The sequence below is a fragment of the Petromyzon marinus genome, chromosome 7, assembly GCF_048934315.1.
Source record: "Petromyzon marinus isolate PM22_M1 ecotype Great Lakes invasive population chromosome 7, UKy_Petmar_22M1.pri1.0, whole genome shotgun sequence".
Lineage (NCBI taxonomy): Eukaryota > Metazoa > Chordata > Hyperoartia > Petromyzontiformes > Petromyzontidae > Petromyzon > Petromyzon marinus.
In genome coordinates, this window is record NC_133673.1 from 16882633 (window position 1) to 16906605 (window position 23973).

The window sequence follows — 23973 nt, forward strand, 5'->3', positions numbered from 1 at the left end:
ATTTCGTTCCGTGTGCTCTTCGGCGTGATGTCCGACGTTACGCTGCACGTGCTAGGGGCTTTTTCAGGGCATTAATTCGGTTCATGAAGAAGCCAAAAAGAAATCGGAGAGTTGGATCATTTCATTGTCGCTGTTGCTCCTGCTGGCCGTGACGATGATGATGTTGTGAGTCGACCGATGCGAGTCCCCGCCTCCGGGACGTGTGGCTTGTCGGGCTGCCCGAGCGATGTTTTTGTCCCCACTACACGGACGGACACGTGACACGTGTAGTCATAGTGCAGTAGTGACACGTGTACTCATAGCGGCGTGTGCCGTGCCGACCTTCATAGGTGCTCGCTAACAGCACTTGCCCCAACAGCTTGTTAAAACTACACGGTGGGGGATCTTTGTGTGCGGGCAATCCCACACCGTCGCATCTCCTCCCGCATTGAAAGCCGTCGTTTGTCTCGCGTGGAAAAATGGCATCGCACCTCGTGCATTTTATGTTCCGGCGGGCTGTTGTTGTTAAAGATGTTGTTATTAAAGATGTTGTTGTTGATGATGTTGTTAAGGCCGCACGCCGGGGCGATGAATGTGGGGGACAGTTGAAGGCGATTTGCTCGCTCACGCCGCTCTGGCCTGCTGTGTGCCTCGAGTGCCCACACTTTACCCTAGCGCACCCAACCTGCTGGTGGACGCCTCTTCCGTGGTGACTGCCGCGCCGAGAGATCCAAGTGGTCTGGCGATAATAATTTATAGACTACGGTGTCTGCCGGTGTCGGCATGCGTGGGTAAACGCGTCTCGACGTCTCGCGATAAACCGCTCTGTGTGGTCTACCTCCCCGCCCCCCTCTCTGTGGCCGCAGATCAGCCAAGTTCTGGGCAACGAGCAGAAGTTTACGGTGCGGCAGCCTGTCGGACTCAGGTGAGAGGCGACGTGGTCGTGGGTTCGGTGGATTCCATCTCCCCCCCCCCGCACCATTGTGCATGCCCCCCCCTCCGTCCCTCGCACCTTCTCCTCAGGGCTGACCCCCGCCCTGCCCCTTCCCGTCACTTCCTCTGCACCCTGCACGCCTCGCTCGCCTCCTTCAAATCCTTCCTCCCAACCCCGCTTCCTCCCTCCAATTCCTTCCTCCCAACCTCGCCCCCCCTCACCACCTCACAGTCCCTGCCTCCTTCTTCATCTCCTGCCTTCCTCTCCTTCAACGTCTCTCTCCTCCCTGCCACTGCCCTCCGTTCTCACTACGTTCATCACCCCCCTCACTTCTCGCCCACACCGCCCCATCATCTCGCTTCATCTCCTCAAGGGAAACGAGCGTGGCTCTGCGCACGCGTTCACGCACGTGCACACGCGTTCACGCGCGTGCACACGCGTTCACGCGTACCAGCGCGCATCAGGGGGCAAAGATCTCCCATATAGCCTCCGAGAGAGTGTCGGGGAAAGTGTTGTTTGAGGGGGTGGGTTAGCACACACCACGCCCAGCCTCCCCAGTGTCGATGTTTACACACGGAACCAACTTCACTTTTCAGGATGGCTCGACCGAGGAGAGACCTAGGAGCGATTCAAATGTTCGCCACTGTTATTTGTCGTGAGCGCATTCGTAGCGCAGTGCGCTAACCACTACACTACCGGCTAACCACGATGCACACACAAGAAAGCAATCGGCAGGTGAAACTCGGATTTAAAATCCAGAGCCTCGGTGGTGTAACTGACACGGCCACGCCACGATCACCACCCCGAGAGAGAGTAAGACATAGACACTCAGACTCAGTTTTCAGTTTCATTTATTAGGAGGTATAACCCTGTGAGCCATGCGGCTCTTGACTCAGGTGCAACCGCAACAAACAAAAACATGAACAAGAAACATCTTTAAGTGACTACACGCAACAGAAAAATCCAGGAAAAAACAGCAAAGTCTTCAAGAAAAAACACCGCATTTCAACGCTGTGTGCAAAAATCCCAGTGGGATGCAAGTCAAATAATAACAACCTTAAGACAATTTATATTAAAGTTATCAGGCTAACTCTGTACTACAACAAACAAACATGGCTAAACCAAAACGCTTTCAAAATCACCAAACTAAAGCGATAAAAACAACTTAACAGTAATCATAGGAATTGTGATTAAAATTTAACAATAAACGATATACATAACATGTACGACCAAACTTTGCAGCCATAGCTGGCTGCATAAGTCACTCCATAACAGCAGGAGTATCAGTCGCAGTATGAAACATTTTCAATACACCTTTAAAGATTGGGGCTTCGATTCGCCCTCTCGGCTGTGTGCGTCCGCTCGGTTTGTGTACGTGTGGTGTGTACCTGTGGTGTGTACGTGTGGTGTGTACCTGTGGTGTGTACGTGTGGTGTGTACCTGTGGTGTGTACGTGTGGTGTGTACGTGTGGTGTGTACCTGTGGTGTGTACCTGTGGTGTGTGTAGGGGGGGAGCGGTAGTGTAGTGGTTAGCGCACTGCGCTACGTACCCGGCCACCCGAGTTCAATTCCCGCTCACGACCAATAACAGTGGCACATCTTTCAAACGGCCCCGCTGGATCGTCTCAGCCGTGAAGTTAGTAGCTATTGCAGTGTGTAAACACCGTCTCCTGTGTCGTGCCGGCCTTCATAGATTCTGGCACACATGGCTTGCCTTAACAACAGTGTTAAGGCAAAAAAACGGAGATCTTTGTCTTTGTGCACGTGTTTCTGACACGATCATTATGAATCCCATCAACCAGACAGCCACCTCGTTCAGTGATGCGATTCCGTTTAAAGGGAGCGCGTGTGTTTTATATTTAATGAGTTTAGTAACACCCAGCACCACCCTCCTATCGTCAGCGTGAATCATCAGCACTGACAAACCATCTCCACGCTCGGACTTAGAAATCCGCGGCAGTCTGCAGACAGCCGTGCTCATGAAAGTGAAGATAACGGCACCGCGGCTCTCGTTTCCCCAAGCGGCGCAGATTTTATTTATTTACTTATGTTACAGACGAAACCGAGGCCGTTTGAAATGCAATTTCCCGCAAATCTGTTTTATGGGCAACTTTTGCAAAGCTGTCGCTGCTGCCGCCCTCGCGATGCGCTTAAGAGATGCTGTCGGTTTGACGGTGGCACGAGTTGTTATGAAATCTCTGACGTAACTCGAGATTGTCACGGACCTGTCCATCTCGCCCAGAGCCCGTCCTCCCACCCGGCACTCCGAAGTGAAGCTTCTCTGTGGCTCACGCCGCACCGCGGTCCGTTTGGCCGCCGGGTTTCCAAATCGCCACCGCCGCGCTCACTACGGTGCAATGATAATGAAGCCCCTAATGAACTCTTATCGATATTAATGAAACCCGCAGCTGAGAGGAAATTACTGGGCGATAAATACCAAAGGAAAGCGGTCCGCAACCAAGGCGCATTGCACGCGACTGCTCCTCATCACCGTGACTATATACTGTATTTGTATGTGTGGTGCGTCTTTGTATCTATGCGTGGACTATATATATACAACATTTGTGGGCTATTCCCGGTTGCACGAGCAATATAAATGGGATGATGCTTATCCGAGAAACGAGAGATTTTCATTTTTGTCTCGTGTGGCTATAGACTCACACACACCACGATCGGAAAGAGCTGTCAATCACAGCCCCCTCCCTCCCCCCGTGACACCCCCCCCGACCCCCTCCACCTCTTCTGCCCCCCCCCCCCCCATCACGGATATTGCATCCGCTTGTCCATACAAAATATGAATCCGCATGGATGGTGATGCAGTGGTCAAAGGGCTCAGCTCCCCACAATTGTAAACATCTAAGTTCACATTCCGGGTGCGGGTGGGGGTGGTGGAGGGGACGACCCAGCTGGTTTTACCTCCAGCAGCAGCAGCGGACATGAGCGATCCACTGCTGGATGAACGCCTCCGAGAATCCGTCGCCACCACGGTCCTCTGTTGAATCAGTTTCATTCCAAAAGCTCAACAGGTATATCAACAGCACTGCCCTAAAGAGTAAGACATATATAATAGGTGACGTTTCGGACAATGACCCTTCTTTATACTATCTGTGACGTTCATACATTTAGGGCAGTGTTGTGCATTTCGGGCAGTGTTATGGACTAACAGTCGATATTTGTTAGTATCACGTTCTTGGAAGTCATCATCGTCATTTCATCATGTCATCAGTTGATGTTCTATTGATCAACTCGCCCCCGTCATGGGAATGTGGAATTTCGTACCAAATTGATCAGGGTTGCCAATGGCGATAACCGTCGCTCCACTCTCGCCAGGGCACCGACCTGAATCTTGATTAATCTCGGGAAACGCATCGCTCCCATCTCGACAGCTGTTGTCTGTTTCAGCTGGATGGGGGGCTGGTGGGGGGTGGGGGATTGAATGGGGGGCTGGGTGGGGGAGGAACCAGCCGAGATGATGCCGGCAGGGGCGCTTTGTTTCATCCTCCTGCACCACGCCAACCGTGCCCCGAGACTTACGGAGACAAGGAAGAACAATCATACCCACGCATGGGTTCGTTACGCTTTCCAACATGCGTTTGTCCTCGAAGCCGTTTAATAACGGCAGCGCTCACGCCCGTAGGAAGAGAGTGTGTGGGTAGGCCTCGATGAGACCACGGGGCTCAGATAGTTGCTTTTCCGTGGAGGGTGCATCCAAGCTGGTAGGGCTGGAATGCCCGGGCGGGTTCTTTTAGCGCTAGGTTTGTTTTTGTCTCCAACTTTTGTCCAGTCCTTTGATCAATGTGGCCGGTTTCCTCTCGGGAGAGTCCCTAATATCAGCACAACTCTATCCTAAAGGTTGATGTATATTGTATCACAGGCAGACAAGTGGCAGGGATCATTTCACGAATGCTTTCAACGCTGATCCATATTTATTTTGGGTTAGCCCACGCTTTCAGCAGTATCTGGAAAACGTTAAAAGGGAAATTAAATTACACTGCGCCATCACGCGATGCCTAATGTCTGTATAGCCCCTTGTTACGTGTGCATACAAGCAATAAACACGTTCAGAATCGCCAGATGAGACCTAGATGACGCTAAGGGCCATAGTCATCCTGGACTCTGCCCCGATGTTTATCAGCAGCCTTTGTTTATGCAGCCAAAGTCTCTGGAGAAAAGTCGCCTTTTTTGGTCGCATCAGCAGGGTGTGCAACCTGTTTTGGTCCAAAAAAAGGACCAAAAGGCTGTCAGATTGTATTGTTTCAAAAACGTAAATTTATTATTTGGGGAAATAAAAGTGGCCGGGCGAGGTTCTTGCCATACCACCCCTTAACGTCCCGTGCCCTACTTAATAGGTGCTCGCGAACAGCACTTGTCCCATCAGTCTGGTGAGACAATCCCTATGACCGATACAACACGGGGAAGCCTTCATCCAGCAGTGGATTGACAAAGGGACTCTTTGTTGTTATGATTATAAGGGGGGTTTGTCAGCTGCTACCCGCCAGGGTATGCGTGGTGGCGAGGATTCTAAAATCAACCACAACTCCCCCTCGTCCTCCTCGTTCCCACCTCCTCTCGGTCTCCTCCTCCTCCTCCTCCCTCCTCCTCTTTGCCTCCGCACAATCGCGCGAGCGTTCAATGCAACCCTGGACCACCCCGCGTGCCCCCCCCCCCCCAGTCAGCTCGGAACAACAACACCGCCTCCTCGCTCGTGCGGCTGGGCACATCTCGCTCAGTCTCGCCATCTGCTAAGGACGTTGCAATTGTGCCCAGATTCACTCTGCGTCGTTTGGCCGGCGAAACGCATCATTAGACCGGCGATAGACGGATTAGGGAGGTGGGGGGGGTGCTGGGCTGGCTGCCAAGGAGGTGGGGAGGGAGACAGGGGACTGTGTGTGCGGTCTGCGTGCTCGTGATGGAGGCGATTGCGTCCAATGGAGATAATCCGTTGCGTGAAAAGAGAAAGAACGAGTGTGGAGAAGCAGCGATTAATCGACGAAGTCGAAGAACCCCCCTAACATTTGAAGTCGACTATTAGCTGCGGTTGTTTAGTTGTACCGGCCCATCTCTTGGGGATCTTAGAGGCTAAGCAAGTTTGAGCCTGGTTAGTCCTTGGGTTGTGTGGGCACCACGCACAGCAGAGGGCAGGGAAGCAACATCCATTGTTATACTGTACTTCTATGCACTGACCGGTGCAGTAAAGTCAAACGACCCCCACGGCCGGTTGGGCGTGGGCAGGCCTTCATCCAGTTATGGACGGGTAAGAAGACCGTACACTAATTATGCTTCGTGCTGTGTACCTCCCAGCCGTGTTCTCGCGATGTACTGCATGTTGTTCGGCGTTTTGTCCGACGTGTCGCTCCACTAGCTTGGGAGCTTCCACACATTAGCTCACAACAGGGGCGCTCGCGGGCTTCACTGGCTCCATTTTCCACCCCGTTTCGATGGCTGGCCATGACCTGAAGGGCTCTCCTCTCTATCTCGAAGCCCCATTCATCGTCTCGTATGAAAGGGGACGAGAGCCTCTTGATGCTGTGCTCTTCTCCTTGCTGCCTACCCCGCGATATGGAATGCCCGCAGGATGTGATGGAGCCTTCTTTCAATGCCTCTTACCCCGTGTGGCTAAGTGATTAGCAGCGGCGCATACGAACACAAACTCAACACATTCACCAATGACGCTGCCTCTAAAAGGATATAAAGGTGACATTTCTGGCAATGGCCCTCAATCATTGCAGAGATGTATCTGTGTATAATAGAGACGCTACGAGCGCGGCGTCCTGATTTCAGTTTAACACGTAGGCTTTCGTGACCGATATCATCCATCTAACCCAATAAAAACCTCATCTCCTGATTTTAATTCCTTTCCACGGCTGCCACCAGCAGCGAGTGATGTGTCAACCAACCCTGAGCCCCCTTGGGATTCATTCAACCTTAAATGAGTATCTGGCGCACCGTGTATACATACATCATCAGCACTGGGGAGGCAAAGGTGGCCGGGCGTGGTCCTGGTCACACCTCACCTTTAGGTGCCACGCCGTTGTGAACACGTGCCCTCCAGCCTACACTGCCCGGCATGGTGAAGCGAGCACCATCGGCTGAGGCTGAATCCGCAATCAGCATCTGAACTCGCAACCTTCCACTTGGGAGCCGCTGGCCACCATCGCCGAGCCAGACGAACACAGATTGACGCTTCGTGTAAATTGATAGGCTTCTGATGTAAGTCAATAATCCCGCGTGGCCTCTCTCTCTCTGTCAGAGAGCCCATCATTGCCGTCAGCCCACGACGATTGTATCCGCTGCGAGGCAGCGATAGCGACGCAGCTGCTGCGTTTTTGGAGGCCCCGTGTATGGCCGCAACAAATAAAATCCATTTGACTTTTGTCGCAGGCGGGAAGAGAAGAAGGGCATTTTCACTACGCAATGTGGATTCCCATCGCCTTTCAATGCAACCGCAGTGGGTAGGTTGGCATCTCCGGGACAAGAGGGATGTGTATGTGTGTGTTAACTATTTAGTTCCGACGGTAGAGCAGGAGAGATGAAGACCTTGAGGCTGCACTTGAACACTACGACTCGTATGAACGAGTCCACACGACGTGAACGTGAAAGACAAATACATCCCACGTCGTCAGCTGACGAGTGACGCAACAGTCGACATCGACATGAGCCCCCGTGTAAGATCCCTCCACTTGGATCCACAAATTTGAGCCGGTGGTGACGTCACCGCGCACACTTGCGTGATGACGTCACCGGCATACCACAGCGTCGAGCCCGTTTCGTGCATTTGGCGGCCCGTGCAGGCAACACTAAACGCGGGACTGCCACTGATTGAATGTTGATGTGAACGACAAGCAATATTGCTGCTTTCGTTAATTTCTAATCTATTCGGTTGTTTAATTTTCATTCTTCGACTCTCCACACCCAACGTAGATTCACCGTCTGGGAAGTGACCCCCCCCCTCCCGCGACTCAGCAGCACTGAGGAGCGGGAGGGGGTCACAGGATACCTGAATCCCCTCTTCGTTGCCCGAAACGTTGCAAATCGGCGCGTCTTCAATAATCCCCCCGCTCCTCTGGATCTGTTCTCTGCCAGGATCATCTTTGCCGCGCAAACCCCTTTCAACCCCCCTCTCAACCCCCCTCTCAACCACCCCTCTCAACCCCCCCTCTCAACCCCCTCTCTCAACCCCCCTCTCAACCCCCCTCTCAAACCCCCCCTCTCAACCCCCCCTCTCAACCCCCCTCTCAACCCCCCCCTTTCAACCCCCCTCTCAACCCTCCCTCTCAACCCCCCCTCTCAACCCCCCCTCTCAACCCCCCTCTCAACCCCCCCTCTCAACCCCCCTCTCAACCCCCCCTCTCACCCCCCCCTCTCAACCCCCCCTCAAAACCCCCCTCTCAAACCCCCCTCTCAACCCCGCTCTCAACCCCCCTCTCAACCCCCCTCTCATCGCCCCCTCTCATCCCCCCTCTCAACCCCCCTCTCATCCCCCCCTCTCAACCCCCCTCTCAACCCCCCTCTCATTCCCCCTCTCAACCCCCCTCTCATCCCCCCCTCTCAACCCCCCCTCTCAACCCCCCTCTCAACCCCCCCTCAAAACCCCCCTCTCAACCCCCCCTCTCAACCCCCCTCTCAACCCCCGTCTCAACCCCCTCTCATCCCCCCCTCTCAACCCCCCTCTCAACCCCCCTCTCAACCCTCCCTCTCAACCCCCCTCTCAACCCCCCTCTCAACCCCCCTCTGTTTGGTGTTACATGTTATTTATGTAGTTTATTGTAAAAAAAAAATCGGTCACAGTCCTTGTGATCACTGTTACAATACATTTATGGCTTTATTTTGGTGATTTCGAAAAGTTTTTTGGTTTGGCCATGTTTGTTTGTTGTAGTACGGAGTTAGACTGATGGCCTTAATCTTAGTTGTCTTGTGGTTGTTGTTGACTTGCATCCCACTGGGATTTTTGCACACAGCGTTGGTGTACGGTGCTTTTTCAGGAATATTTTGCTGTTTTTTCCTGGATTTTCTGTTTGCACAGTCACATATAGTCACTTTAAGATGTTTTCGTGTTCATGTTTTTGTTTTTTGTTTGTTGCGGTTGCACCCGATTCAAGAGCCGAATGGCTCACAGGGCTATACCAAATAAATGAAAACTGAAACTGAACCTCCTTGCCTCGAGGGCGCCCGTTCCACGAGTGTTGTGGGAGGGGTGGTGTTGGTGATGACGGTGATGATGGTGATGATGGTGATGGTGGTGGTGGTGATGGTGTTGGTGATGATGGTGGTGATGGTGGTGATGATGGTGGTGACGGTGGTGGTGATGATGGTGGTGACGGTGGTGGTGATGATGATGGTGGTGATGGTGGTGGTGATGATGATGGTGGTGATTGTGTTGGTGATGGTGGTGGTGATGATGGTGATGGTGATGATGGTGGTGGTGATGGTAATGATGGTGATGATGGTGGTGATGATGGTGGTGATGGTGGTGGTGATGATGATGGTGGTGGTGGTGATGGTGGTTGTGATGATGGTGATGGTGGTGATGATGATGATGGTGGTTGTGATGATGGTGGTGGTGATGGTGGTTGTGATGATGGTGATGATGGTGATGATGGTGATGGTGGTGATGGTGGTTTTGGTGATGGTGGTGGTGATGATGGTGATGGTGGTGATGATGGTGATGGTGGTGGTAATGATGATGGTGATTGTGATGATGGTGGTGGTGGTGATGACGACTTCCCTGTGTCTCCCTCACGCTGTGCGCGTGTCTCTTGCAGAGCGTGGCAGGTGCTGTCCGCGCTGATGTTCACCTCGCTGGGCCTCGTGGTGAGTGGTGTTTGTGTGTATGGGCGTTTGTGTATATGGGTGTTTGTGTGTATGGGTGTTTGTGTGTATGGGCGTTTGTGTGTATGGGTGTTTGTGTGTATGGGTGTTTGTGTGTATGGGCGTTTGTGTGTATGGGCGTTTGTGTGTATGGGTGTTTGTGTGTATGGGTGTTTCTGTGCATGGGTGTTTGTGTGTTTGTGTGTATGGGTGTTTGTATGAATGGGTGTTTGTGTGTATGGGTGTTTGTGTGTATGGGTGTTTGTGTGTATGAAAGTTGACAATACGGTGCACAGCTGGTGCGTCTGCCAGTCATCTCAGTCACTCAACCCATGGCACCTGGGTCTCTTCCATGACCTCCTGCCAGCGGGCCTTTGACACTTCACGTGGCACATGCGCCGTAGTGATGTCACCACCACTTAGTGGTGAACGGTGGTTGTTGTTGTGTGTGTGTACACGCGTGCCAACACGTGCAGTGTAGTGGTGAGCACACTACGCTACGAACCCGGCGACCCATTTGCAGCTCACAGCCTACACCGGTGACGAATATATAAATATATATGGTCCCGGAGCCATCTCCCCTAAATCGACTCAGCCTCAAGTGAGAACCTGGTGCGATGTGTGAACATTGCCACGAGGGAGACAAAGGCGGCCGGGCGGTATACTGTCCACCCACCCCCTCTCACCGACCTCCACCTACGATCAAACAACTAACCCGAGCCCCCCCCACCCCCCGTGCCCCCCGTGCCCCCCCGTGGCCCCCGTGCCCCCTGTGTCCCCCCGTGCCCCCCGTGCCCCCCGTGCCCCCCGTGCCCCCTGTGCACCCGTGTCCCCTGTGCCCCCCGTACCCCCCCGTGCCCCCCGTGCCCCCCGTGCCCCCCGTGCCCCCCGTGCCCCCGTGTCCCCCCCTCTCCCTTGCGTCCCCAGTCCCTGGCGGCGCCCGAGGCGGCGTCCCAGGCGCTGTCCGGAGAGGAAGACGTGGGCAGCCGCATGGCCACGAGACTCTACGGGGGCGCCCTGCTGAGTGGGTCCCGCACACTCCGCCCGGTTCAACGTGCACACAGCAACGTGTACACACAACAACGTGTACACAACAACGTGTGCACACAGCAACGTGTACACAACAACTTGTACACGCGGAAACGTGTACACACCGCAACGTGTACATGCCGCAACGTGTACACAACAACGTGTACACACCGCAACGTGTACACTCGGCGACGTGTACCCTACACTGTGTACACACGCAATGGTGTTCCATCTGCACCGTGTACATTGTCCCCGTGCGCACGATAATCCGGCTCCCGCTCCGTGCCGTGAGTGTTCCTCACGTGCAAAGCAGCCTGCTTTGCTTGAAGATGGAGCTATGCACTTTTACATCTGGATTGAAAACTCATTCCTTTAAACTGCTTTCTTGTGGTTAAGTTTGCTGTTCTTCCCCCGCACGTCCGAATAGCATGGTTGACTACGTACGGTGCGAAAGAAGTTCTACATACATGCACGACGGCCCGAATTTAATGATGGATATTTTTTTTGTGCAATCGTTGATTAGCGGGCTGGCACCATGAACTCGCCACACTGGAGAACCCTGGCAATCCACGGGCGGCTAAACCCCCGCAAATTCAAAGCCACGATGATCGCAGCGTTGTCGGCTTAGCAACTCTGACCTCTGCGTGACTCGGCCGCCTCATTATTGAGTATTTTTAATCCATCCCCATTGCTATTCAAGTCTTGGCTCAAGACTTCCCCTCCGCCGATAGCAAATGCCGCCACCCCTAGAGCAATAGCTGCCGTGTCGGCCATGATGCAGCGTTATTCTTACTCACCCCTGCTCATCCTTTCACCTTCATCAATACCTTGTGTCCCCCCCCACGAACCCCCCACCTCCCTCCCCTCCTCTACAGCATCCTTGACATGCGTTTATAGCCGAACGTTTGACTGCATTATACAGTGAGGGAAACAAGTATTTGATCCCCTGATGATTTTGTACGTTTGCCCACTGACAAAGAAATGATCAGTCTATAATTTTAATGGTATGTTTATTTGAACAGTGAGAGACAGAATAACAACAACAAAATCCAGAAAAACGCATGTCAAAAATGTTATAAATTGATTTGCATTTTAATGAGGAAATAAGTATTTGACCCCTCTGCAAAACATGAATTAGTACTTGGTGGCAAAACCCTTGTTGGCAATCACAGAGGTCAGACGTTTCTTGTAGTTGGCCACCAGGTTTGCACACATCTCAGGAGGGATTTTGTCCCACTCCTCTTTGCAGATCTTCTCCAAGTCATTAAGGTTTCGAGGCTGACTTTTGGCAACTCGAACCTTCAGCTCCCTCCACAGATTTTCTATGGGATAAAGGTCTGGAGACTGGCTAGGCCACTCCAGGACCTTAATGTGCTTCTTCTTGAGCCACTCCTTTGTTGCCTTGGCTGTGTGTGTTTGGGCCATTCTCATGCTGGAATACCCATCCACGACCCATTTTCAATGCCCTGGCTGAGGGAAGGAGGTTCTCACCCAAGATTTGACGGTACATGGCCCCGTCCATTGTCCCTTTGATGCGGTGAAGTTGTTCTGTCCCCTTAGCAGAAAAACACCCCCAAAGCATAATGTTTCCACCTCCATGTTTGACGGTGGGGATGGTGTTCTTGGGGTCATAGGCAGCATTCCTCCTCCTCCAAACACGGCGAGTTGAGTTGATGCCAAAGAGCTCCATTTTGGTCTCATCTGACCACAGCACTTTCACCCAGTTATCCTCTGAATCATTCAGATGTTAATTGCAAACTCAGACGGGCATGTATATGTGCTTTCTTGAGCAGGGGGACCTTGCGGGCGCTGCAGGATTTCAGTCCTTCACGGCGTAGTGTGTTACCAATTGTTTTCTTGGTGACTATGGTCCCAGCTGCCTTGAGATCATTGACAAGATCTTCCCGTGTAGATCTGGGCTGATTCCTCACCGTTCTCATGATCATTGCAACTCCACGAGGTGAGATCTTGCATGGAGCCCCAGGCCGAGGGAGATTGACAGTTATTTTGTGTTTCGTCCATTTGCGAATAATCGCACCAACTGTTGTCACCTTCTCACCAAGCTGTTTGGCAATGGTATTGTAGCTCATTGCAGCCTTGTGTAGGTCTACAATCTTGTCCCTGACATCCTTGGAGAGCTCTTTGGTCTTGGCCATGGTGGAGAGTTTGGAATCTGATTGACTGATTGCTTCTGTGGACAGGTGTCTTTTATACAGGTAACAAGCTGAGATTAGGATCACTCCCTTTAAGATTGTGCTCCTAATCTCAGCTCGTTACCTGTATAAAAGACACCTGGGAGCCAAAAATCTTTCTGATTGAGAGGGGGTTAAATACTTATTTCCCTCATTAAAATGCAAATCAATTTATAACATTTTTGACATGCGTTTTTCTGGATTTTTTGTTGTTATTCTGTCTCTCACTGTTCAAATAAACCTACTATTAAAATTATAGACAAGTCATTTCTTTGTCAGTGGGCAAACGTACAAAATCAGCAGGGGATCAAATACTTTTTCCCACACTGTATACATCGATCATACAACAAAGATCCTCGTATAGCCTTTATATGCGTTTTGGGAAGTGCTGTGGGGCAGCGCTCATTAAGGCCGGCATGGCACACCAAGGGGTTGTGTGGTCAGCGCCACGGCCGACCGTCTTTGTCTCCCTAGGGCTGATGCTTTACACACCACGCTGGGTGCACGTTTAAGGCTGAGTTTACCTTAGGAAGTACACGAGCTGTCCTGAAATCACTCGCCATGGATGGTAGCCATGGTGAGGAATAAAATTCAGATGACTGGGTTCGTAGTGCAGCGCGCTAATCACCTTGCCACCGCTCCCCAGATGAATAGGGCCCGTTCCCATTGACTGCTAATGCTCCATTAGTCTCGACCACCGACAAAGAGAGGCAGAGGAATTCGTGTTCAAAGCGAATCAGTTGAACCCAGGGCTCGATCCTTCTCTGCGTATTCCCGGGTCTCTGGTCGACTGGAGTAGGTGACACGTGACTATAACAGTCGAAATATATCGGATGTGGTGTATCGGGTGGATGACTATTCTCCTACATTTTTAGGAGAATAATCATCTAGATTTAAAACTATTTTTTACTGCTTTTTGTGTTTAGTTTGTTGTCCTTCCCCCACGCCTCCTATTAGCATGGTTGGCTACATACGGTGGGAAAGAAGTTCAACATGCGGACATGATTTACCCCCCTCCCGCCCCTCCGTCGCTGTCTCCGCCTGCAGGCCTCTCTCTGACGTTCTGGAACTCCCTGTACACGTCAGACAAGGCCGTGATCCGCTGGAGCTTGCTCACCGAAGTCTGCTTCTACGCCATCCAGCTCGTGGGTACGTGGACCCCCGCACGCCGCGGAGCGCCCGGGCCCAGTCGGCTCCTCGCCCGAGAATGTCCGGGGAACGCCGCTCCTAGGCTGGATAGGAGTAGGGGCTCTGCCGCCCAAGGCACTACCACTAGAGCAGCAGGTACGCCTGTTCGTAATGATCCGATATTATTGTGCCCTGTACATCCATAATCCTATTGTACGGCAGAATCACGAGGGTAATACGAGGCGAGATGAATATGGTTGCGTGCAGAAATTATTCTGGGAAGGAGCGTTTTGTATTAAATTAAACAACCAGGCCAACGCAAAGACAAAGATCCCCCGTGTAGCCTTAACAGACTGTTGGGGCAAGTGCTGTTAGCGAGCACCTATGAAGGCCGGCATGGCAAACGTGGAGGCGGCTGGTCAACACCACGGCCGGCCACCTTTGTCTCCCCAATGCTGATGTATAGACACCGTACCAGTTACTCATGAAAGGCTGAGTCGACCTAGAGGATGCTCTCGTTACTGGTGTTGGCCATAAGTGGGAATCGAACTCGGGTCACCGGGTTTGTAGCACAGTGCACTAACCACTACGCGACCGCTCCCCAATCACGCACCCACCCACTCACATGCACACACTAATGTGCTAAGCACTGCACCCCGCACATACGAAAAGCCACACACAGGATTCCCACAAGTCGTTTAATTAAATGCGCTGGACCTGGAATGTAAAGTGTGGCTGCGAGCAATGTAGGGAGAGAGAAGAGGAGGCGGCGGGGGGAGAGCTATGGCCGCATTGTGTATGCCAGGGCACGCACACACCGCGTTACTTAACAGACGTCTCCGCGTGAATCACCAATTGCTGTAGCCGGCGCCACACATGGCGCTCTCTGCTTGCGGGGCAAGCGGCGGCTTCCCCTGAGCGCAGGGCCGGGACAGCGCCATGGCCGTCCGCCCCGGTTAATACAACAGGAGGATGAACCACACCTGGTTAATACAGCGGGTGGATTAACCACACCTGGTTAATACAGCGGGAGGATGAACCACACCTGGTTAATACAGCGGGAGAATTAACCACACCTGGTTAATACAGCGGGAGAATTAACCACACCTGGTTAATACAGCGGGAGAATTAACCCCACCTTTTTAATACAGCGGGAGGATGAACCACACCTGGTTAATACAGCGGGAGAATTAACCACACCTGGTTAATAAAGCGGGAGGATGAACCACACCTGGTTAATACAGCGGGTGGATTGACCACACCTGGTTAATACAGCGGGAAGATTAACCACATCTGGTTAATACAGCGGGAGGATTAACCACGACTGGTTAATAGAGCGGGTGGATTGACCACACCTGGTTAATACAGCGGGAGAATTAACCACACCTGGTTAATAAAGCGGGAGGATGAACCACACCTGGTTAATACAGCGGGTGGATTGACCACACCTGGTTAATACAGCGGGAGGATTAACCATACCTGGTTAATACAGCGGGTGGATTGACCACACCTGGTTAATACAGCGGGAAGATTAACCACATCTGGTTAATACAGCGGGAGGATTAACCACGACTGGTTAATAGAGCGGGTGGATTGACCACACCTGGTTAATACAGCGGGAGGATTAACCACACCTGGTTGGTCATCTACCGGTGGCCCACTAGAGTTCGGGTTTTCGGAATTACCAAGGTTAGGAAAATATTCGTTTATAATCCGCATGCTGGACCCCCACGAGGGCCCTGTCTCTCCTCTCACAGAAATTCGACGAATTATAATGCAAAGGCATAATATCTATTAAACAACAAAAGTCAAACAGCAATCATGGTCCGAGCATCTCATTGCAGGCCTCTTCCAAGGAAGGGTTTTGAAACGCGGCGAGGATTTTCTGGGTAAATGAAGGCCGAAACCGGGTTCATAAATAATCTAAGTAGGACTGCATCCAAACACACTGTATAAATAATGGGGGTCGTGTCCAACTGTGGGAGCCAGGGGGAGGGGAGCTGGAGAGGCACCCGAAGGCGATTCATTAGGAGCGCAGAGATTTGTGTTTATATTTTACGTCTGTCAGACTATGTGTCTGTCTGCCGATGTGTCTATCTGTCTATGTGTCTGTCTGTCTGTGTCCCTCTGTCTATGTGTCCCTCTGTCTATGTGTCTGTCTGTCTATGTGTCCCTCTGTCTGTGTCCCTCTGTCTATGTGTCCCTCTGTCGATGTGTCTGTCTGCCTATGTATCCATCTGTCTATATGTCTGTCTGTCTGTAGACTCCCAAGACCTCCTTAGCCAATCGCTCTGAGAGTTATCACACGAGCTGATCAATACCAATGCCCGCAACGGCGAAATTCTAGGACGAGATTGGCCATCGACAATCTATAACTCGAAAAAGTTGCCTTTATTTTCACAACAAAAGTGATAAATGACCTGTGCGCTGCTTCCCCCACTGCGGGGAGGGTGCGGTGGAGGAGGATGCCCGCGGGCTGCAGAGTCGCCGGGCTGGTCGCTCGTCTGCTTTGCAGGCGCAAGGGCAATCCGTGCAGGCTGTAGGCCAGGGAATCGACCCCCACCAAACACGTCTCTGCACATGATGAGAAACGCATCAGAGGCGTGCGAGCAAGCTAGAAGCAAATTACGAGTCGCGTCCCTGCACTGCCGTGTGGTGCTGTTTGTCACTGGCCCCTTGAGATGTTGGGCACAGCAACCGTGATTATGGAATAAAACACGCAAAGCCTCACTATTCAAATTAGCCAAATTCGAAACTCTCACATGCAACAGTACTCCACTGGGATGAATGTAACACACAAACACAGCAGCAGCAGCAATAGTCGCCGCCTACTGGCAGCAGACCAATGCCCCAAGCTCACGCTGGCAAATGAGACTCCCATCCTCGCCTCTTGAGTTCCCACCCTGGTTACACTCAACGAACCGAAAACTCTGAGGCAGCACGACGTGCGATTGTGTTCGTAGAATCTGCCCTGCCGAGATGCCCCGCGCGTCATGTCACCTGCCCGTGCCGCGCGTGCAAGGCACAAGGCCTTTATTTGGATCAACGAGAGATCTGAAACTGCGTTGCCCATGTGATTATAGGCAGGACTATGACAATAAGATACACGCTCTTACCGGGTTCATCCTTGTTAGGAAACATCAGTACAACAAAGACATCATTGCGTGCTGGGAGGACCGAGATTATGGTAACACTATCTCCAGGAGTGGCAGCCAAGGAATGTAACGCATCCGAGAGGACATCCATCCTGAAGATGGAGCAATTAACTCAGTCCGTGTGCGGGTGGATTCTTCATCGCAGAATCCTGAGAGGTGGCGGCGGTGGCTTGGGGAGATTCCAGCAGTGCATTGATCATGGCTCATGCTATTATAATCACAGAGCAGTCTAGAGAGCGCTATCGCGCTCCTATCACACCCACTCGCCTCTCATCTGTCTCACGCCGCCACCAGACAATCTCACGCAGTGACCGCTAACCTCGGCCTACCCATCCACCCGCACCTCATTACCTCTCGCGAGATGCCCCTGCTGCCGACTGACCGCAGGGGCTCCGCGTGACTGCCGACAGCGACGCCTCTGTCGGCACCGCACACTCTGAGCGCCGCTGCCGGGGGAAGGTGGAATCTCAAAATACGGGACGCACGTGGAGTTGGGACTCCTCGGAGCAAAGACTGGGGGCGGGGATGGTGGCGCCATGTGGAAGGGGGTGGCGCCGGTCTTCGTTCCGCTCGCTACAAACACTGATATTTGTGTGGCGGTGGTGGTGGTGGTTGGGAACTCGCTCACAAAGGGATTCGCGCAGCGAGGACGCCGGGAGATGCGCAGAACAGAACGGACCCTGCCTACAGAAGCGAGGGTGGTAGGTCAAAGTTAGGAACAATCGTGCATACTGTGTAACGCGTACCAACACGTTACACACTTTGTCTTTGTTGAGTGAGCAGTTGTGGAAGCCGACGGATAACTGTGCCAGGGCAAAACACAATCCCTTATTTCTAACAGATGACTTTCAGCGCAAAATGCGGCAGTATGTTTGCAAAGATTTCCTTTCGGCTCTGGGTTTCCTCTCCAAGTTGTGTCCACCGCTTTGATCAACGTGGTCGAATAGCAACCCAGCGTCATCCTGTAGTGTGGTTCACATTGGATCATATTCACGAGAGTTATCGTGACCCCCCCCCCCGCCCTCCTTAACGATACGAACGGACAGAGCTGATGCAGTAACCTGTCCAACCTTAGCCGCAAGGCATCAATACTCAGTCGGGGCCTACGCGGTCGTGGCCTGCGTGAACTGATTACGTTTCAAGTGTTCTTTGTTCAACGAGGTGAGCACTTAAGAGAGACACCAGGGTGAGCCTCATTTTGCAGAGTCACCCGTGAGGCATGAGTCCACCAGTCGGGGGTCATCATGATTGCTACTGCTGCTGCTGTGTGTGATCACAATTGGGTAATCTGCGGGCAAATTTCGAATTTCTCAAATGTTGGATCCCGACGCCTGCACGCAACGGCCTCTCCCTGGCGAGTGGCGCCACGGGGATTGACCGCGCGGCGCTCAGCGTCCACGAGGGCGGCGACGAGGAGGATCACTCGAACAGCGCACTGACAGCGCAGCGCACAGAGTCGTCATCAGCCATGATCTATCCACTGCTGGATGAAGGCCTTTTCCAAAGCCTACGCCTCTCAAGCAAGCACAGTAAATGACCAACGTTAATGTCGTATTAACAATGCAGGCAGAGTTACATATATCTTTAAAGTAAAACGTAAAATACCGTTTTGTTTGAATGAGCTGATGCTTGAATGATTGGCCAACGGTTTAATTATTGTCAGGGTTTCCAATGTGGAGCGCCTGGTGCGCTCTGCGTTAGGAGGCAGAAGAGTTGCATTGGCCGAGTCGCTGGCGCGGTGTCACGGTTCGCACAGCGGACTCGCAACGCAGAGACCGCAGGTTCGATTCCGTAACCCGGCACGGCAGCTGAAACTGTGGTGAAAGTTTCTTCACCGCCCCCCTCCCCCAAAGTCTATCGCACGGTTGTGTGTGGCGATTGGGGTAAGTTGTGTGTACGCCCACCTCTTCCAAGACGTCTTGTCAACGTAGGAAGAGTAGGCCAAATACCTTCTAGGACTCCCTCTAGTGGAGGACATTCCGCCCGCAGTGGCGTGAGCTGGCAGAGCTGCGCATTTTATTACTAAGTCGTTTAACCCCCCCACCACCACTCTCCATCCCCCACCGTGACCCCTCCCCCTTGCCCCCCCCCCCGCCCGCAGTGACGAGCATGACGCTGTGGGAACGAGGCTCGTGCCCAGCGAGTGCGCTCCTCTACTCGGCGCTGCGGGTAGCATTCCTCCTCGTCTCCCTGGTGTATTACTTCAAGATCGGGCGGAGGTGGCGCAAGTAGTTGAAGGGAGGCAAAGCTACCACCCTCTCCACGAAGCCCCCCACCCTCTCCAAAGCCCCCTACCCTCTAGCCCCCCACACTTCCAGTTCACTTGGTCTTGCCTTCTATGGAGAGCAGTGTGCGTCGTCTGTGTATAAATTCCCTGACCTACTCGAGCGATGGGTGGCATGGGATGTGTGATGAGTGTGGGTGTGATGTCTGAATGAGGGATGGAAATATACACACGCAGAGGCGCATGCACGTTTACACACGCTCACACTCACACACGCAATACACATACGGTACACTCATAAATAAACGTATATTCAGAAACACATAAACACACCTACACTCAAATAGAAGGCGAAGGCAAATATCGCCCGTATAGCCTGACTAGGCTGTTGGAGTGTGCGTGGGCAGGGGTGCGTGGGGTCCGTGTGCGTGGACAGGTGTGCATGGCAAGTGTTTGTGGGTAGGTATGTGTGACAGGTGTGCGTGGGTAGGTGTGTGTGACAGGTGTGCTTGGATAGGTGTTTGTGGGTATGTGTGCGTGACAGGTGTTTGTGGGCAGGTGTGCATGGTAAGTGTGGGTAGGTGTTTGTGGGTAGGTGTGTGACAGGTGTGCGTGGGTAGGTGTGTGTGACAGGTGTGCTTGGGTAGGTGTTTGTGGGTATGTGTGCGTGACAGGTGTTTGTGGGCAGGTGTGCATGGTAAGTGTTTGTGGGTAGGTGTTTGTGGCATGTGAGTGTGGCAGGTGTTTATGGGCAGGTGTGCATGGCAAGTGTTTGTGGGTATGTGTGCGTGGCAAGTGTTTGTGGGTATGTGTGCGTGGGCAGGTGTGCGGCTCTGCATGCGGACCGTGAGTCGCTGGTTTCCCCGTGCTCATTTTTAAACTCCTAGGTGTTCCGTTTTTCTCGTCTCGTGTTATTATGTTGTTCATGATGATTGTTATTATTGTTACTATATTATTACTGGATCGACGATTAAACAAAGGAAACGATTCGTGTGTGCGTGTGTGACGCGGACACGGCGAGGGGTTCACCTTTTCAGTTTTCCCGTGAGCTGCGAGCTTATTGAGGCGTTCTCCAGGGGTTGGTTAATAAAATAAAATCCTCGCTCAGTTTTGCTTTGTGGGGGGGGGGGGGGGGGGCACTGCTTTTGTCTCCGCGTGTTGTGTGTCTCGCAAATGTCACGGTAGTCACTCCGTGAGACATTCCGTGACAGCAGAGTGTCTCAGCTCGTCTCATTTGGAAGTCATGTGCGAGTCGTGGCATTTCCACGTTCCCATGATGTGGGACAAGCTGTACATTTGAGTGCAAGAGCGTTCCTTTACGATAGACTCGGTTCATCCCCCACAATAAACGCGATAAAAAATCGAATTCGCTTTCATTGTATCCCCCCCAACAGCATCAGAAAAAAAAAACGAATTCATAATCAACTCCGCGAACAATTTATTAACGATCTCCAGAGCTCCCTTACCGCAGGCGATTGAGCGAGACGGAACGAGAGGGATGAGGGAGGGCAGGCAGCGAGAAGATGTAAATTAGCTTTGTGAAGCAATTAAAGAGAGGCGGCGTCTCGAGTTGGGAGTGCTGGCTCATCACGATCCGAGGTTGCAATTAAACCAGGAGCTCGGGACTCCGCCACGCTACGAGTGTCGCCTCGCGCCACGGGATGGAGGAACGGCTCGAGTCCCCCGCTCCTGGGGAGGGCAGCGACGAGTCGAGTTGTCGTGGTGGTCGTGGCATGAGATGCTGCGAGAGTCTGGAAGGTTCTTCCTAGCGGGGCATCTCCGACAGAGCGAGGTGTGGCGCTCCACAGATTGCGAGGCACGGCCACTGCGGGTATCGTGGCTGTGCCGATATCCCCATCACTTGAAAGCATCGATATAGGAGGTACATAGCGACATTTTTAGATGTGGCTAAGAGACATCCACATGTTACATAAAAATAAAATCATGGAGGTATCAAGTCCACGTTTTCTCCCTTTAACTAAGTGACTCATGCTGAATATGCCGATTCTAATCGTGTGGTTGGCAATGTGCTCAGGGCCTAGATGTCACTGTCTAGGTCTGCTGCTAGCCAGGCGACAGGATTCGTTTACTCTTTGGTTCTTTCGGTAAAGTCACGTAGGTTAAAAAAATAGATCACGACGCTTCCATCGCAACACAAGCAATCGTCATCAGGTGGAACAACCACAGCAAGAAAAAACTGCTGAGGTTGGCCTACTTCAACTGCTGAAGTTGGCCTACTTCAGCAGTATGGAATCCTGCAGTCACGAAAGCTTCAAATCAATATAGAATTCGCTTAGTTTAAACGAGCAAGTTTAATGTTGCTGTTCCTCCAGCGTTGAAGGAGCGCAGACTACAGTGGCTCACTATCTGGTCCAGAGATTGGGTTGCATGGCCACAATCGCACTACTGCGACCTGTCTTTAATTTTACATTCATGAAGGCGAATATAATCGTTAGCGCAGTAGAACTCCGCTGTGAGGAGCGAACAGACGGATCCGATCTGTAACCTGGCCAATAACGATCGGGGACCATCCACGAGTTTGATTCGAAGCAACTTCCACGGTGCGCCTGCGGCCCTGGCAGAGACACGGAAGGGAAATGGTGACGAGTCCCTCCAGAGACACGGGAGGTGCCCACGCCCCAGGCCCCGGCTTCCTCCCCAGGGACCCCCAAAAGGTTTTTGGAAACTCCAAATGAGCCTCCCTCCTCGGCTGTTTCTGAGCCACCCTCTACGATCTGAGACCCGGGACAAACTGCGCAGCTCATCTCCCCTGCCCCCCACGTCTGTGCGTGGTTCAACTGCTTTTTGTGTTTAATTTGTTGTCCTTCCCCGCACCTCCGATTAGCGTGGTTGACTACGAAAGAAGTTAAACTTGCATAACAACTCGCGATTGCCCCAAATGCATGCAGCGAGGTCGGTACGCCCTGCATGTTTAATGAAAGTCTCCGGCGAGGCACCACCCCATTAATATTTGAGCATTCGCGGGATTTACACGGGGGCATGCATTATTTAAGTCACTACTCACAGCGCAGAGCAATCACATGTTGTACTGTACTTCCGTGCTCCCAAGTCTTTGCTCCCTAGACCTTCAGCACCCACCGGCTTGGTGCCAGTTGTGGCGGTGACGTGTGCCCAACGTAACCCCCACGACCCGCACGGCGTGGACACTTCGCTCGTCCGGCAGAGGAGTCACCAAAGGTTGCCCGCGAGCGTCACGCGCCGTGGACGCCTGCACGGCGCGACTCCGGTGCCCTCTGGCGGAGGTGAAGAGAAGATTCAGCAGCGGGAAAGCCACTTCAGAGATCCGGGTTGAACGAGAGCCGGAGATGAAATGCGTTGGTTAAGGCGATGATTCTGAGAAATGAGATTGTAAAGTGGGGAAATGACAGACGAGTGTCTGGAGAAAATCTAGGCCGTGAAGATGTGAGATCGCACATTTTTTAAAAGAGGCTGTAGAGATTCGAAATGAGATGGGAGGTAGAGCTGAGACGATATGCGTACGGGAAGATGGCAATCAGGGGGGTTGATGTTTCTGGGGAATGAGAAATGATGTTGTGAATGACAGACGCATGCACATGGGTAGGGACATCTTTCCATGCGTGAAGACGAACGTTCACGCGTCTTATAAATGCGGCTTTGGAGATAATGGATGAGTTCGTACTGCTGAGAGATGAGGCCATTGGCCGGCCGGGTGTCGCAGTGGTAAAGCTCCTGCCTCACAACACGAAGCGTCAGTGTTCGATTCCCGAATCGGGCTACATTCTGTCTGGAGTTTGTTCTCTCTCCCTATTCTGCATGGCTTTCCTCTGGGCCCTTCCGTTTCCTACCACAGTTACAAAACATACTGTACAATGTAACTGATCACACATCCCAACGATGAAACATTTCCGACGATCTACACAATTGGGATCACGCGGAGCAGTAGAAAAGTCGACCCCTCCTGCAAAAGTCTTGAGACTCAGAGTAGCTTTCCTGGGGAAACATGGGTAAGTTAAACATACCGTCAAAGTAAAGCTAAATGTGAAGATGAGAAATGGTGACCTCCAACCCCTGTGACCCGTTACCTGCGTGCGTGACCCGCAGGCAAGCCGCGAACACGACCTCGATAGGGGGGCCCTATCGAGGTCGTGTTCACGGCTTGCGGGTCGGGTAGATGCGGGAGACTCGAGTCCGTGGGGGGAGGGGGGGGGTCAGTCTTCTGCTGCGGAGCAGCGACGACAATTTCACGTTCAGGTGGTCAAGCCCGGATAACCGCGTCGGGAACAGCGGAGTCGTCGTGTATGCTCATGGCTGTGATGTCTCCTTCGTCTTTGTGGATCGGACATTTCGTCGTTAAATGTTGAACGGTCTGTTCTGGATGGCCGCAGTCGCACACGGGAGAGTGTTCAAGGTATCCGCGTCTGCCACGGCTTGTGCAGTGGATGCGATTTGGGATGGACCATGAGCAGCTTCGTGGAAGATGAAACCACAGGGAGCTTCTGCCTTGCCTCTTTCGCAAGGGGGGGGTCAGTGACCCCTGCTGTA

The 23973-nt window shown here is 52.5% G+C and overlaps 1 protein-coding gene across 4 annotated transcripts in view; it reads left to right on the forward strand.

The window, feature by feature from the left end:
- The window catches only part of LOC116940056 (tumor protein p53-inducible protein 11-like), a 79918-nt gene extending 59482 nt beyond the window's left edge, over window positions 1-20436 (forward strand). For all 4 annotated transcript variants that reach the window (XM_032949336.2, XM_032949340.2, XM_076065472.1 and 1 more), the window contains 5 exons: window positions 846-904; window positions 9676-9724; window positions 10649-10745; window positions 13990-14091; window positions 19327-20436. In XM_032949336.2, coding sequence (XP_032805227.1) covers window positions 846-904; window positions 9676-9724; window positions 10649-10745; window positions 13990-14091; window positions 19327-19457 — 438 coding nt within the window. In that variant the 3' untranslated portion in view covers window positions 19458-20436. The remainder of the gene's footprint in view (window positions 1-845; window positions 905-9675; window positions 9725-10648; window positions 10746-13989; window positions 14092-19326) is intronic.
- The last annotated feature ends 3537 nt before the right edge of the window (window positions 20437-23973 follow it).